Source organism: Ochlerotatus camptorhynchus, unplaced genomic scaffold, assembly GCF_037179485.1.
Source record: "Ochlerotatus camptorhynchus isolate MF236.1 unplaced genomic scaffold, CSIRO-AGI_Acam_v1.1 ptg000086l, whole genome shotgun sequence".
Classification (NCBI taxonomy): Eukaryota; Metazoa; Arthropoda; class Insecta; order Diptera; family Culicidae; genus Ochlerotatus; species Ochlerotatus camptorhynchus.
Window position 1 is genome coordinate 195,984 of NW_027040576.1, and position 17,696 is coordinate 213,679.

At 41.3% G+C, this 17,696-nt stretch overlaps 2 protein-coding genes across 2 annotated transcripts in view; one reads left to right on the forward strand and one right to left on the reverse strand.

Moving 5' to 3' along the window:
• wrm1 (wurmchen 1) overlaps window positions 1–17,696 on the reverse strand; it is a 34,188-nt gene that overhangs the window by 7,606 nt on the left and 8,886 nt on the right. The window contains exons 2-3 of the mRNA XM_065218471.1: window positions 10,424–10,784; window positions 10,256–10,356 (exon numbers count right to left, since the gene is read on the reverse strand). Coding sequence (XP_065074543.1) covers window positions 10,256–10,356; window positions 10,424–10,613 — 291 coding nt within the window. The 5' untranslated portion in view covers window positions 10,614–10,784. The remainder of the gene's footprint in view (window positions 1–10,255; window positions 10,357–10,423; window positions 10,785–17,696) is intronic.
• Window positions 3,930–17,696, forward strand: part of LOC135698458 (protein FAM133A-like) — a 472,657-nt gene continuing 458,890 nt past the window's right edge. The window contains exon 1 of the mRNA XM_065218461.1: window positions 3,930–3,942. The gene's annotated coding sequence lies outside the window, so the exon portion shown is untranslated. The remainder of the gene's footprint in view (window positions 3,943–17,696) is intronic.

Genomic DNA, 17,696 nt, shown 5'->3' on the forward strand with positions numbered 1-17,696 from the left:
TCTTCAGGTTCTGCTTGACGATGGTCCAATATTTTTCGATTGAGCGGACCCTGGCGTGTTAAGAGGATTTATGTCTGTGGATACCATCTGCACGTTGTTGCTTCAGGAAAGGCAGCAACCGTTTTCTCAGACACGCGTTCACGTAAATTTCCTGGTTGACAATCCAGGGTTTCAATGAAAATGTCGCTTTTCAAGCCACAGGTACAGATGCAGGCTATCGAACCATTTATTTCATAGCAAACTTCGACAGTTTCATATGCTTGAAAATGTTTGCCACTTTTTCCCTTCTGGTTGCCGTATAAAACTCCTGCCCAGGAAAATGTTTGAAGTCTGCCTTGACGTAGTACGGACTTTCGCGATGCGACTGTAAAATTTTGATGCGTTGCTCCGCTTGCTTGGACGCCATCTAGATAACAGAAGAGCAAATCAAGCTGAACAATGCTACATACAGACAGATTCTCTTCGTTGACTTTCTCCTTGCATCCTCACGGCCATGTAACAGGTCGATGCTAGCTTCTAATACGACAAACTCGGCAAGAAACGGTCAGACCCAAGTTATTAACGAAAGAGAAAGTCGATTAAGAGAATCGATCAATGTTACTTAGGACCTAATGCATTGTTCAGCTTGAAATGTCAAAATCAGGATAGAGGCATCATTCTGCACGCACACACCTACAACATGAAGGGACGTTCAGTTTTTTTTTCAAATGCTCGATTAAAAGAAATGCTTCAAGTTTAAGTCAACCCGGGGGCAACTTGACAAGTCCAGTACATTTCCAGTGTACTCCGAAAATTTGGTGCTGGTGGTTCTGTCAAACTCACAAATTTCAGAAGTGTTATCTGAATAGGGCGAATGCAGATATGTAAATAAAGTAAATAAAATACTGAACATAAAAACAGATAGCCTCATCTGTTTCTTGAAACTTCAAGTTGGTGGGGAACAATGTTAATTAAACGGACGGGTGTAACAAAAGACAATCACTGAAATTTATTCGTTTTAGAAGCTCATTATGAATATCTTTTGTTGAGAGACGCTTATTTTAATTTATTTTATTTATTTCTTCATGTTTGAATGAATATACGAAATGTTAGTGTTCACACAGCAAACCTGCTACTCACCGCGAATAAGAATCAATTTTGTATTTTTTTTCACCCCTCAATAGAAAGATGGGGAAGTAAACTGTTTTTAATAATACGGCTTTTTATTGCAAGTCTTCACCGCACAAGTATGCTCAGAAACATTATTCTCAAGACTGATAATATTCAAGAGCAAAATATAATAGAATTAACCAATGTGTTTTTATTTCTATTTGATTATATAAGAAAAACTTCCATCAATCTGTTCCAATTTGTTTGGATTTATTTCATTTCACCACGAAAATCATAAATCGCTCTTTTCACATGGCATTCTTGCTTGTTGCTTGACATCCACACATGGTGAAACAAAAAGTTGCCTTCCCATAGAGAAATACCATTGCGGCGGTGAAGGGCAGTCCCTTTGTTTACGTTGTGTGGCGACATCTACTATTTTGCAAGTGGGTACGTGAAACTAAGATTATCTGTCACCTTGCCGGGGAGTTGGTTTAAGTGGTTTAAGTCGACCACATTTGGATCGTAACATCCTTTACTTGAATTTTGGTGTGATTTGACGTGACTTTAGTTAATGTCACACTCTGGTCACTTTCTAGTGGTAGAAAAAGTTATTAATTATCTGCGTATGCATGGGATAATCGCTAAACTCTATTAAATTTAGTCTAAAACTTCCTTAGATTGCATAGTTGGAGATGCTTAACGTCAAATATCAGACTTAAAGTGGAAATTTTATACGATAAATCAGAAAATGAAAGCAGAGTTCCAAACTTTTGCCTACTTGAGAAGAGAAACGTAATTTTTCACCTGCTAGGAGAAATAGATGAGAATGTGAGAAGCGAGAGAATATTATACGCTCACAGCAGTTTTCGCGTGAAAAGCAACAGCGATTTATTTTTTACGGAGAGCATGAGCGGCAGATAAATCGTTTCGTTTTCAGTGAATTCTTGATGCCGATAATGATTTTTCACTTCTTTCATACACCTGAAAATTCACTTTCCGCACGCAAACGATTATCCGAAATTAAGAACCAAAATAACAGTTAGGGCACATCCATAAATTACGTCAAATCTGAGGAGTAATGGAGAGGGGGTTTCAACATTTGTAACGGACCATGCATAATGTATAGAAAAAACGCCACGAAGGGGGCGGAGAAGGTCTAAAATTGGTAAGAAAATTGAATCGTCATTTATGGATGACCCTTATGATATGAGGTATAAAAAGGAAATAATAAAAAATCTGCCGGACTGGTTGAAACCAATGAAATGCAAACAGGTGAGGCTATGTGAAATCGTTGTCCCTTTCGTTCTGCCGCTGTTTTAATTGAAAACACAGTATGATGTCACACTTCGTCAACCATTTAATAAGCGGAACTCAACTGTTGACATCACATTGGGTTGGAGCCGAACAATTTGGGGTGGTATTTTTTTCGCTCTTGGTAGTTTTCAGAGCCAAATGGGTGATGAAAAAGTATTTTCGTTGGGTTTTGAAGAGAGATATTTTCGGATTATGTATGAGAGAGGATAATGAATTATCGGTGAAAAAGGAGAGATGAAAATGTGAACGGTTCACAACTCACCAAAAAGTAGCTTGAGTGAGGAAATGCTTATCGTGTAGCTGAGTGAGAATTTCTATTATTGATATTTCCGTTAGAGTACGGCAGTGTGAAGATTGTATTTAGAGAGTAGAAAGCGAACAAGGTAGGAATCGGGTTGATCATCTCCTTTACCAAACTTTCGTCTACACACTTAATCTAGCTCGGTAAAATCTCCAACAGCCGATTACCTCGGTATTTACTTTTGCTGATATCTCTGCAAAATATCTGTTTGTTAGCTGATATTTCAGCAAATAGTTATTTGTTAGCTCGGCAATTGTTTTAATGAATCTCAGCAAAATAAATTGCAGAACTACTCGGCTGTTGGAATCCCGGCGAAAAAAATTAAGTGTGTAATTACTGTATTATGTAAAACCATCAAAATTGGAAGGTTTGACTCAAAATTTAAGCCAAACGACAACGACTCAGACAAATTAGTTCGCTAATACGTCAGCTCTACTGAGGAAGAAAAAAAGTAATTAAATCTCCCCATAACAAATCACTGTGTCCCCACAGCACATTACTGTATTCTGCGACCCAGTATACTCTCACGATTAACTTTTGCCATTTGAATCCAATCTGATTGAAAATTTAATGAAACCCATTCGAATACACACTACTGCTTGCATTACTGTATGCATCATGCATCATCGAAATCAACAGAGCCATTCCGGGTTTAAGCGATAATCTACAAATATTCCATGTACATGTGCGTGCATCTGTTGCAGAGTCGGCGGGATCGTATCACACATACACGCCGACCAAGGAGAGTGAAATGATTCTGGGGAAAGTGCACGAAATTACAGGGAATATTTCATGGGGAATTCTGTTTACCTCCCGGGGACCATGAACCATCACCATCATTGCCGGTATCCACGCAGTGTGCAGTGTAAATATGTGTTCTGTACAACTGCTTTGGTGGAATGGATCCTACCACCACGCGCACTGGACAGTAGGGTGCCACTAAATGTATGGGAAATAAGTGACCCTCGAATTTTCAAATCCAACCATACACAAAATGTTTATTATCTCGACAAAAGACCTTGTGCAAAATTTTGGCTCAATCGAACATGAAGTGGTGCACGTACAATTTTCCTAGAGTTCGGAGATCTTCATTGAAGTTCGTGAAAGTATCCTGGAGTTTTTTGAACTTACATGTGATCGGAGAAGTTCTCTCAAGTTTGCAGAATATCCTTAAAGATCGCAAAAATATCACAAACTTCGCAGAACGCCCCGAAGGATTGCAGAACTGAACTGAAGCTTAGAATTTCGATCAGGTTTGAAGAAATTGCAAAAAAATGTAGAACGTCCCCATAGTTTCAACAACCGGTGGAAACTAACGATTTTAAATTGGCTCACTGCTTGACTAGCACACTGGTCCCAAGCAAACGATTAACGTACCCCATTCTAGTCGAAACTCTAGTACTACACTATGTTTGTTTTGATTCTCTATGAAAGTTTGACGGATAACATCTAGATAGAGCTGGAAGTAGGGCGTAAAAGCTTTTGTAAACAATGACTTCTCTCGATGATTTCTAGGAATTCAAGGCATACTTACGCAAACCAACATAACCATCGGAAAGCGGAAGTCTTCCCCTACCCGATGGTGATGTTGATTTGCATGAGCGAACCTTGATCTTCTAGAAATCATCAAGAGAAGTCATTGTTAACATAGGCTGATACGCCCTAATCCCAGCTCTATCTAGACATAAGGGGTTCGTGGATTTTCCTATGTTTCGAGGGGTGCATCGATTAGCTTGGGACCGAATAGAGTACCAGAGCTGAGCCTAAAAGTGGAGCACATTTCTGTGGGACCTTCTGGTCTTAGAGTTACCTCTATGGTTTCAAGCAGTTCCCCAAAATTCTCAGAACCAAGAGTTGACTTAACTTCACTAGAGTTCACAGAACTTCATTTAAGTTTGTAGAGTGTTCCTGAATTTCGTAGAACTTTCCAGATGTTTACAAAATTCCCCTGAAGCTCGTAGATAATTTTTTCCAGAGGTTCGTTAAATCGTCTCTGAAGTACTGCGCTGAAGTTTGCAGAACTTTCCCAAATTTCACTGCAGCTCCGTGAGTTTTGCTAAACTTCCATATACTTACTTACTTACTTAACGATCCTGCGCACCTCCAGGGGTGCAAAGGGTCTTTGTGAAAGATTTCCATCCTGGGCGATTACTATCTTTGGCCTTGACCTGTGCCCAAGTCAAATTTCGGTCAACGTTTTTAATTTCACTATTTAGGCTCCGCTGCCACGAGCCTCTGGGTCTCCCTCTACTGCAATGTCCTGCTGTATTCCAGTCCAGTGCTTGCTTGCAGATTTCGTTTCCGCTCCGTCGTAGTGTGTGGCCGACCAACATCCACTTCCGTTCACGAATTTCTGTCTCTATCGGCTTCTGGTGGCTCAAACGATGAAGCTCGGAATTTGAGATCCAATTGTGGGGCCACCAGGCACGAATTATGTAACACCAGCAGCTTCTGAGTGTTCTCCACCGATACACACCATGTTTCACTGGCGTATAACAGCACAGACTTCACGTTCGAGTTAAAAATTCGGATTTTGGTGCGTCGACTGATCTGATTCGCTCTACAAACATTTCGCAAACTGGCAACAGCAGCCCTCGCCTTCTTAATCCGTGCACCTATGTCGCTCTTGGTGCCGCCGTCCGACGCTATCTGGCTGCCAAGATATTGGAAGCTTTCGACTTTCTCCACTGCCTGCCCAGCTACCGTGAAATTTCAACGGTTTTCCGTGTTGACATCCAACGATTTGGTCTTGTTGACGTTGATGGTTAGACCTGCTTCAGAGGAGCGTTCCACAAGGTCGTCGAGCTTATTCTGCATGTCAGAGCGCCGTTGTGGGTAATAGCAACAATCAATACGAAACTAACGATTTTAAATTGGCTTACTACTTGACTAGCCTATTGGTCCCAATCAAACGATTAACTTACCCCATTCTAGTCGAAATTCTACTACTACACAATGTTTGTTTTGATTCGCTATGAAAGTTTGACAGATAAAATGAGGGGTTAGTGGATTTTCGAGGGGTGAATCGATTAGCTTGGGACCGAAGAGAGTACCAGAGCTGAGCCAAAAAGTTGAGCACGTTATTTCGGGACCTTCTAGTCTTAGAGTTACCTCTATGGTAATAGGCTGCCACAGCAATCCACGGTTCGGTACACGGTCATCGGCTCCAACCATGATCTCGTCGATTACGATGAGGAACAGTAGCGGTGATAATATATATCCTTGCCTCACGCCCGCGATTACCCAAATCGAGTCAGACAAAGCTCCGTAGTGCAACACTCTGCATGAGAAAGCCTCGTACTGCGCTTCGATGAGGTTGACGATCTTATCAGGTACTCCCTTGCGTCTCAGAGCGCCCCACAAGTTTTCGTGCTTTAGTCGGTCGAAAGCTTTTTCGTAGTCAATGAATACCAAGTACAGGGACTCTTGGAACTCATTGACCTGCTCCAAGATGATGCGGAGCGTGACAATATGGTTCACATCGGATCTTCTAGCACGGAATCCTGCCTGCTGTCGTCGGTAACATGATGCCTCGCCAGTTGTCGCATACAGTTGGATCCCCCTTTTTGGGGACTTTTTCCAAGACGCCCTGCATCCAGTCGGCCGGAAAAGTCGCGGTGTCCCAGATATTAACCTATAGTTGATGCAACATTTGTGAGGATAGCATGGGGTCAGCTTTGAGCATCTCTGCTGATATGAGATTGACCCTCGGGGCTTTGTTGGACTTCATACTTCGGAAGGCTGCTTCTATCTCCTGCAATGATGCAGCTTCAGTGTAGTCGCGAGTAACGTGCCTCACCCTTGGCGGATCATGCCGAGATGTTCATGGTTGGTTGACCGCTGAAACTTCGAGAAGTTGTTCAAAGTGCTCAAACCAACGTTTCAACGTTGGTCAGTGGGGTCGGTGAGCAACTGTCCAGTCGCGTCTTTCACAGGCATCCTTGGGTTCATCCTTGCCCTGCTCAGGTGTCGTGAAACATCATAGAGGAGGCGGATATCGCCAGTTGCTGCGGCTTTCTCCCCATCATCAACCAGGGAGTCCACCCACGCTCGCTTGTCCCGTATACAGGAACGCTTAACTTCCCTCTCTAGAGCCGAATACCGCTGTCGGGCCTCGTTCTTGGCTCCTCGGGTCCTTGCGAAAGAGAAAGTCGACGAAGAGAATTGATCAATGTTACTTGGGACCTAATGCAATGTTCAGCTTGATTTGACATCAACAATTTTTTTTCGAGAAGCAAACATTCATGAACACTTGGGTGATATCTCTTTTTTCAAAAAACTCAAACTTCGGCGATTTTGTGCCACATTTAAATCATATCTGATTGAGATCAAATTATGCACAAGGTCTTTTTTCGAGGTCGGTTTTCAAAACTGATAACCATTTTCATTGGCACCCTACTGAACAGGGTTGTGATCCTTTCATCTACGAGAGGCGAGGGTTTGAGTTCAATAATTGGTTTGACTATCCGATGGGTATGGGTGTCCAAATAGAATTTCCAAGCGTTGTTGTGGTGCAAGGCTCGTTTTGCATAAAAGGTAGTTTTGTGGTTTTTCGAATCGATTGCCTCTGGAGCAGTTACCGCAATTCGATGAAAATCGATCCACAGGGTAATGAGCTGTTGCGTCGTACCAGGAGTATCATTCCTGGAAATACCTATCATACTAAAATTCCTCATTTTGCATTTGGTTACGTCATGCTTGCAGTAAATGAGTTCGATTTTCATATAAAGAAACCTGCTGGGAAAAAGTCAACAAGTATGAGGTTCTGAATGGTTCTGATGCAATTTCGGTTGCCTTTATGTGGGAGCTGCTCGGGAAATTTCCCCGACTACAAACGCGGTTATTGGCCCCGACAGCACCCTCCGGTCAAATAATCCATTTTTTGAAAACTGTGGGAAAGCAGAGGACAGTTGAGTCGGGAAGGTCGAGGGGAACCACTCCAAACTAATATACGCACTGTGGTCAGCAAAACAAGCCGCCCTTCCTCTCCTCCATCTCCAGTCGTAGGTAGGTACGGGTCGAAATTCCTGTTCGGTTTTGTGGTCGGACTGTCTCTCCGAATTGGGAGTGTCTGCCAGGAGCAGTGGGTCACCGATGTATCGAATTGTCCGTCAGCTATTAAAAATGTATCATTCCCGACCCGAGCAGCAGACACATACACGGAGACGAGCAGCTTGCCGGGTGCTGATGCGTGTGCAGATATCGCATCTGGATAAAATTGTTTATGATTCAGTATGCAAAATGTTCGGATGTTCCCTATCTTTGGTACAGTATTTCGGAACAATATTGCTTAGTTGGTATCACTTTGGAAATTAATGGGATGAGAGCAATGTTTGGTTGAGAGAGGAAAGCCAATTTTGATACAAACCAAACGAGGAATAATATCAACGGTAAATAAAGAGATCAATGAAATATATTCTCCAATTTGATCGGGTAATGGCTAAACGGGCATGAAACGAAACCACACTACACAGTAGGCCAGGAATTAAATCTTGCAGTAACAAAGAATAACGCTCAGGGATTGCATCCAATTGAGTTGACGTCTGCTTGGATTAATTAGGACTACAATAGATCAAGATTTGACCGCAAAGATGGCACAGGATAGAGGTTTGTAGTCCTCGGCAAAAAAAAATGCTGCCGGAGACATAAAAGCTGTACATTTTCAAACAACTGAGATAAGGGAAATGGATGTAATGTTGGCCTAAATGCCCCTAATTTGGGCCCATACATAAATTCAGCAATTTACTACTTTTCAAAGCGATCAAAATTATCCATTAGTACCGTACCAATGACGCGATCATCTAGATAAAATTGATAAATAGCAGATTTTTAGCGATGGGCCCAATTTAAATCCATAGGCCAACATTGAAGGCATTTTCCCTATATGAAGCTTTATAAAATTTGCCTGAAATCGAAGACCACAAATCAAGAAGACTGGCAACTGTTCCCTTCTCTCAAACAAATGTCAAACGTCACTGATAACACCACCTCTGTCAATCAAAGGTGGAACATTGAAGCACAAGTGTTAGTGAGACTGCTCATAAACAGTGACTGTGTGTGTGATCTAATGTCACCGAAACGAATAATCATAACACGGTACTCATTGTTGTTTTTGTTCTGCTCTACAAAATTTCACGGCAATTTGTATCCTTATCACAGCAAGCCGGTGGTTTTCCAACTCCAAACCGAAAAAAAATTTGTCATGGTGGATCAAGTAGAGGAATGAAACTCGAATCGATACCTAGTGAAAGTAACTATGAACCGAAATATTGTTTACTTTACCTGCTAGAAGCAATCAACTATAAGGAATTGGCGGCTTCCGACCTCCGTTGAGTGAACTACCGTCATTCGGAAGCTGCTGAAAGAAGAAAGATCCGGTAACTATATCACGATCCAACGGAAGGTGTAGCAGGATCGAATTTTGGAGATAATGAAAATGAAAGGTTGAAGGACTACAATCCCAAACGGTACGATTGATAAAGAATATATTTCCATTTTAGATGTTGCAGAACATGAAACCACCGGATAGTGATCTTCTCTATGATTTAACAATTCTTTGAATCAACCAACCCCTTCCAGATAATGATAACAGTGTCGAATTGGCCAGTGACATTCAAACGGTCAGCGAGTACTGTGCCAAGTTGCCGAGCGTCACAACTTAACTCCCCCGCTGTGGCCAGGTATCATAGCCGTGCGGAACGGGCATGCATTTTACTAATGCACCATACGAATGTCCATAAACGCATCACTAAAGGGCTTAGGAAAAGTGGAAGATAATTCTGAGATAGCAAATGAATGGTCGAGGAAGATCCAACGAATTTTCGAAAAAAAAAAATTTACTAACGCATCTGTTCAATTTCATCTGGCATTTTACACGTCGTCAGCATAAAGTAAAAAAAAGAAACGTTTCACTTTTTACAAAAATCATAACAAAAACCAATAATTGACAACTATTTATTTTCACCTATGTGTGTGAATGCACTCGTGAATTAACACACACCATCCTACACAAGTTTCACTTTTGCTCAGAAGAGGCGTTGCCGTTGCTGTCTCCTGATTTTTGGCAGAGTTGCCAGTCTTCTTGATTTGTAGTCTTCGCTGAAATTTACGTTTTTGGTATTATATTTTGAACAATGGTTCAAAAGAATACTTTCATCATTTTTCCTCGATCGCGGTTGGTTCTTGAAACTTATAGTAATTCTTTGAGCCCGTCACTTATTTCAAACCGCTGCATAATCTGGCTTTTTTCAGGGTGTCTCAATATCCCCCCATAATCGATTTTATTTGCTCTGCTTACCAACATTGCACAATATCGATGTGGGATCAAAATGTGTCATTAGTTTGCGCCAACATGAAGCCTCCTACCACCCGGCGTATGTTTTTTGACATGGATTTTAATCGAAACAGAATGACTTATGGCTTAACCCGCCCCCCACTTCGCTCAGTTTTGCAATAATACTGGACAATTTCCCTGTAGCCTAATCCTGCGAGCTACCAGCAAACAGCAGAATGATTGAAATATTAATTTTAAAACGCTTCGATACTCACATTGACAGGTTGGAACGTTCGTGCGTCCTTCAGTTCCGTCAGATCCAGCGGAGGCTGCTTGTGGGGAGTTGCCGACCAAATCGAAACAAGCCAACGGTTGCCTGCAAAATAAGGAAGGAGAAATTTGGAAAATTCTCATCTCAATGTGACACGTCACAGCACGCTTACCGGTATGGCGGTCCTGCCAGTAGGGTTTGTGTTTGGAGCAGCAGCCACAGATGATGTTCAGCACAAAGATGAACACGCCCAGCACAGTGCAGATCGCGATGGTTACGTAGAACGGGTTGAAATTACCGTAGAGGTGACCTTTGAAGTAGGGATTTTCCAGATAAGCGACTCGTTCGTCTATCGTTGACATGATACACCATTTGGAGCACCGAGCCGCCGCATCAATGCCGTTTGTCACTGCCGGGGCCTAGGGATAGCTTTGCGGTGGTAACGGAAATTGGCCAATTTGTTGATGCTACTACTACTACTACTGCGGTGGGACACGGCTTTACGGACGTCCGTAGGGTGGATTTCAGTTGATCTGCAATTGCGGAAGTGGGTTTAGTGGACGGGAAATCAATTAATTATTTACTCGGGCGGGCGGCAGATTTGTGAATGATTGACGGTAATTAGAGTTGGGAAATTTTCGATTGCTACTACATGGAAGCAGTTGTAATTCTTTACCCCCTTGTGATATGGAACAAGTAAATATGAAACCGCATCAAACAAGGTATCCAACAATTTATTGATTAACAAATGGTTTGCCACCCTTCACACGTTTCATGCAGAAGAGTGTAATTGATTGCGTTAGCGAAACATTTATTGGATAAGTGGTTATAAGTGCCTGCGAGGCTACAAATGCAAATATTTTTACAAAATTAACTCCAAACGACATTGTGAATTTCAATCCATGAAATCAGCTCTAAAAAAACAAATATAATTTCTTTACCACAGATCTTCTGACAGCTCCTTATCGACCCTGCAAATAAACGTCGTTCCATTATTATATCTCATACGTCATTGGAAATAATATGTTCTCCGATATTTCCCAATTGACGAAGCTCTCGTAAAATGGTGATCGTCGTACATCCGTACTTTTTCGCCAGCTTCCTAACGGATCCTCATCCTTGACAAGTTGCCGGCGTTTTGCTACACTCAGTGTGTGCTTTCGACCGCTTCGCGGCAAATCCTCACAGGACCTACCGTGCTTAAACCGTCCAAACCAACTCCTGCAGTTCACCTCCGTGACAATTGGTCCATACGTTGCATTGATGATTGCCACTGTTTTCTGGGACAAAAAATCAAGGTCGTATGATGACACGGTTTTTCATAGCGGGTGATTTTTAGGACGGTGCTCGGTCTTCTGTTCGTCTTGTTTTGGATAACCGGGAAGTTTCAATCCGTAGAGTTTAAGATTCAGACGTTCCAATGTTTCTGGTATGGTCTAAACTCGATTCAACGAGTAAATCCAGATGATGATGGGTAAGATCAATTTCACTGATATCATGGTTGACATCGATGGACTCCAATTTTACAGTTAACTTTTGTGACATTTTAACTAAATATTGGTGAGATTTATTTCTAATTGTTCAGATGGAGAAACGAGTCTAAAAACGATCGGAATATAAACCCTATCATAACTTCAGAGGAACACAAAGTTGGCACAGTTCGGAACAACGGAAAAGAATTGAACATAGTCCGAATATATTTTTGTTTTGTTGCAAACTCAGTAGCTTGGGAGCGGGGATGCCAGATGGTTTAAGAAAAAGTCTTCAACACGATCTTCAAATGTCATTACCGCCACCTTCAATCTTAGTTAGCGGGGCGTGGAACTTGGGGGGGGGGGGGTCAAGTAGCTCCCTCCCTGATTCCCTCTTGAAATATGTTTTCAGGATTTTGAAAATTTATTGTTCCTGAATTTTGACTAAGGGGCTGTCCATCAACTACGTAGAAAGCTATGGGGAGTGAGGTGGATTTGTTATGCAGTGGGGTTGTTCTAAGGTCCATGTTTAAATCTTTTGTATGAAAAGCTGTATATGTAGTTTATGAACAGCCCTTAAGATCGCAGCAAATTATCCTTGAACTTCTTGAATTGTTTTGTTGATGTATAAGAGCTTTTCAAAGTCTCTAAAATTTTCAATTTTGATGACTTACAGAATTACAGATTTTTTTAAAGCTGTATTGACCTACTCAGAAAAAAATATTTGAATTTTTAAAGTTAATGGATACAACCATGCATGAAAACATTCATGCCAGTAAACCGAGTGGGCGACACATCTAAATCTCAAGTTTAGATGCTCAAAGAATCTCACACTAGCGAATCAATCTTCGAAAAATCTTCTTTCATTTGTCGCATCTACTTGAATTGCTCATCATCTTTTTGCAGGAAATCTTCAGATTCGTCATCAATCTTCTTTCTATCTACTCAGTATGCACGCAGCTAGCCACAGCAAAACACAATCTTTTTTGCATCGTAGATAGAGTCGTCCCCCTCGGTGTAAACATACTTTTACGTAAACTAAGGCTTGTACTCGAAAAAAATGCACCATTTTTATCCGTGTATAACTTTTTTATCCGTGGGTAAAAATTAACGAAAATCTGGGTATAATTAGTTTGGAGTGAATTGTTTACATGTGCACAATTTCATAACAATCGGTTCAGTGGTTATTGAGATGACATCGAAACAAGAAGAAAATCGCCGGAGAATTTTTCGCGCCGTCATGAAAAATCCGACTGCGACCATGAGATGGATCGGAAGACAACTGGGAATCACCCATACAACTGTGTCTCGGGTTGTAAAATCGTTTAAGGAGTCTCAGACGACCGAGCGGCGGGCTGGAAGTGCAAGAAAATCGAAGACAGCTGACCCTGTGATGGCCCGGAAGGTGTTGGATTATTTCAAACGTAATCCGAACTTTTCGATTCGCGACGCGGCTCTGAAGGCAAAGTGTTCGGCCTGGTTCGTTCAGCAAACCATGAAACGAGCTGGGCGTCGTGTATTCAAGGTCCGGAAGGCACCGAACCGACGTAATCAACAAAATACGGTGGCAAAATCTCGTATATGTATCGAGAGTGGTTAACGAAACCGATGTGTCTGGTTAAGGATGACGAAACCTACATCAAGGCAAACGCAAAGCATACCGGGGCTGGAGATCTACGTTGTCAAATCACGGTTTGATGTTCCGGGAGAAATAATGAATAAGAAAGTGGACAAATTCTTGCTCTGGCAGGCCATATGCCAATGTGGTAAACTGAGTAAACCGTACATCACAATGGGTACGATCAACAGCGAAATTTACCGCACCGAGTGCCTCCAGAAGCGCCTGTTGCCCTTCCTGCGGTGCCACGGAGGAGAGACATTATTTTGGCCGGACCTGGCATAATGCCATTACGCGTGATCGACGTTGAATTGGTACAGAGACAATAACGTTGTTTTTTTTACCAAGGCCAAAGTTCGAAAATCGTCCAAGGTGTTTAAGAACGAGCTGGAGTTGAAGAAAGAATGGATGAAAGTGACCAAAAAGGTCGGCTCCACCATTGCACACAATGTAATGAGGGGTTTCAAGGGAAAGGTGCGGGCTTTCAGCGATGGAGAGGTAATTGAATAAAGTAATTATGCCGAAACATAATCCATATGTATAAGTTCATTCTCTGAAAGTTTCAAGAAAATCCGACTTAAAAAAATTTTTTTTGGCGAACACTTATGTCTTATGTATTTTTTTTTTTGAGTACAAGCCTTAGCAACTTGGAAGAAATGTTGCTTACAAAGGTGGATGGTTTATACAATATTTTGATTATTTCATGAAATGTCTAATAAATTTACTCCATCTATAATGTCGGCCTAGATACCCCTAATTTGGGCCCATACATAAATTCAGCAATCGACTAAATTTTTAATAGCGACCAAAAATATCCATTAGTACCGTCCCAATGACACGTTCATCTAGATAAACACCCCTATTCTGTATTTCGTTTCGAACGAAATTCTCATACAAAAAAATATTTTTTTGTATGAGAATTTCGTTCGAAACGAAATACAGAATAGGGGTGAAAATAGATAAAAAAGCAAATTTTTAGCGATGGACCCAATCTAAGATCCATAGGCCAAAATTAGAGCCATTTCTCCTATCTGACGCACCATTTATGTGCATCATAGTGACAGAAATTTAACCTACTTTTTCGATGTGACGGAATAAAAATTGGACTTCTAGAAAAACAATAGCGATCAGGTGTCAGATTTTGTAAAACTTTCACGTTCACAGTTTTAAAAACAAATAGGGAAAATGTATATAGTGTCGGCTTAAATGCCCCTAATTTGGGCTCATACATAAATTCATCAATCGACTAAATTTTCAACAGCGATCAAATATATCCATTAGTACCGTCCCAATGACGCGTTCATCTAGATAAAATTGACAAATAGCCGATTTTTAACGATGGACTCAATCTTAGATCCATAGGCCGACATTAGAGTCATTACCCCTATATAAGTATTTGAAAAAGGTTCAAGGTTCTTGAACCTCTAGAAAGAACCTTTATTTGTGACTTAATCAAAAGTATTTCGATTAGAATTTCTAAGGAATTTTTAGACTTACGTTACGACCAGCGAATCCAAACACATAAAGCAACCAACGATACAGACAAAACGGTTGCTACGACTACCATGACAAACTCGCTCTGTAACAAAGCTCGATCCGAGTGGTAGAAGGATAATGATATATTGCTTGCCTACTTTGTTGCAATATACACGGATGAGGACATAGCTTGATATGAATCGGGAAAAGACATAACAAAAAAATTCCCATTAACACACGTGTATCTTCGGCTTTACTTCGTGAAGCAGCTTGCCAACAATTTACTCGTTTCCTTCTACCGCCCCGAATGAGTTGGGTCACACGAGCTGCTTGTCATGAAAAAGAACGGTGAAGATTATAGCATTATTGTTTTCCACTTCTGACATAGCGTTATTATTCGGTTCGTTGATCGCTTGTTATTTTGTCATTTGGAGATATTTTTGATTCCTTGGTTACGACCCATTTTTTTTTAATTTTTTTGACTTATGAGACTTATTTAGAGGGTTGCTTCCAAGGTGGTTCTAAAAGCCTTTTAATTCCTGGTGAAACCAAAGGAAAAGAGCTGTTGCCGTCGGTAAAGGCAAGCACCCGGTTGCGAAAGGGTTGCAGTTGTCGAAAGCGAGCACCCAGTTGCGAATGGGTGACTACCGTGAACGCGACCGTCCACTGACAGTTCTCGACGGCAGATGAACACTGAACCAAAACATCCGCAATACTCCGAATGATTATTGCATTGCTAGAGCCCTTTAACAATATGCATTCGAATTTCTGATGATTTTCTAATGGTTGAATTCGTCGTCAGATGATAAACATCCATATGACTGTCATCCAAATACAGGATGATTTTCGTTTGAAAATTAGCTATACAACATATGGCACTCAGAGGACAAACATTTAAGAATAGTGTGACATGTAAGTGCTTTTAATTAGATTTATAATTTGATTATCTACATTTCCATACTGAAAAGCCATAATAAGCCATCCCATTATGGATACAAAATTTTTTCGTGATGGAGAAAACCTCCTCCACCACGAACTAGCCAAACATTGGTTTTCATCCTTTACCTATGTTCGTAACAGCTCTGATAGCGATGCATATGCTTCCACCTCGTTTGTCAGCTCAGATCAGCAAATGACGTTCGATAGAATTATTTACATCATCGTTTTGAATGATTTGCGTTATGGGGCTGAACCAATACCATTTGCATTTCCATTTAGTAAGACAGTCATTCTACAGAGAGCATTACGCATTTCAACTGAAGGTCCTATCCCTTCTCATAACAATTTTCATCCTGTATTCGAGAGGAAAATCATCTGATTCCAAAACAACCGTCTTCCGGTTGCAGCCATCATTCGAAAAAGCGATTTCGGTGTTTTGTTTTGAATGGTCTGAGGTTTCATTCGATCAGAGGATGATGTTTGTGTACAGTGAAGATGCGCCAAATGAAAGGCACATATACATGCGCATGCATCTGATTGCGCAGTTCCCCAGCAACATGGGAGACATCATCTCGCAACCTGTGACCCACCAGGAGCTGAGTTCGGACCACTATACGGTGGTGGCCGATCCGTCAACCGATTCCAAGCTTCCCGACATAACTACTATCGCGTCAGCTGGGATCAGTTCCAACACTGTGTTGACTCTCCACTGTCGACTACGGTGTCCTTCCGGAGACGCCCAAAGACGTTGACCTGTGTCTGCGTTCCATCGAGAAAGCGATATCCCGGGCCAGGGAACAACACGTGCCAATATCCAGACAGGTGAGCAATACTCTGAACTTTGATAGAATTACCAAAAATCTCATTAGACTCCGTAGCTCCATTCGAAGGCAATACCAGCCTTCTGGTTTGCCTGTCTTGAAGACCCACTGTAATCGCCCAACAAAAACCATCCAAGCCACGATGGTGGACCTTAGAAAACAGAACTTTGCTAACAGGATCCGCTCTCTCCAAAATTGTGCAAAACCCTTTTGGACACTAATCAAAATCCTTAAAAATAAGGCAAGACCCATTCCACCTCTGACCCCACTGGACAGTCCCGGCGACCTAGTGGTTCATCTGATAACACCTGAAGAGAAGGCTGCTGCGATAGCTCAACACTTCGTCAGCTCCCATAATCTCGGACAAAACATGTCAGCCCACACGAAACTGAGATTGCTGAAAACGCAACCAACCTCCATCAGATTCCTAATATTCCGACTCACCCGAGGAATCCGAGTTGGATTGTTCAATAGCTTTTATCAATCGAAGAACAGCTGATGGTATAAAGAAGGAGTCAACTCTAAGAGAAGGGCTGTCCATTAGGATGCTTCAATTTAATTCATAACCCCACAATAAGAAAATTCGTTAAGGTTGTTGACGGTTTAGAGGTAACGCCAATAATTTGAAATGTTTATGGGAATTATTATGGAAGAATTCAAAAATCACTTATATCGTTCTAACTTTGCTTCTACTTCTCCAAATGATGGAAAATTGGAATATGTTGTTGCTATGGCAATGACCAAGAAGCCCATTATTGTTACAGCAGGTGAAGAAACAAAGAAATGCGAAAAAAAAATTGCAAAAAATGTCAAATGAATTTTTGCAAGACAATAACGCCAATTTCATCACACAAACAAAAGTCTTGTTGACCATTATCATGACAAACACATATAAATTCCCAACGCTTGGACAACTACAACCAAAATTAGAGCAAATGTAAGTGAAAACCAATAATTTCCCATACTATTTCACCGAAATCTCCATACAAAATTCAAATCATTGGCGCGACCCCTAAACATTTATAAATCTTTACCATCGTTTGTACAGTAGACTGATGCAAAATTTGAAATGTTTGCTCCACAGTGTTCCAAACAGTTCCAAATCGGGTCCTTATTAGC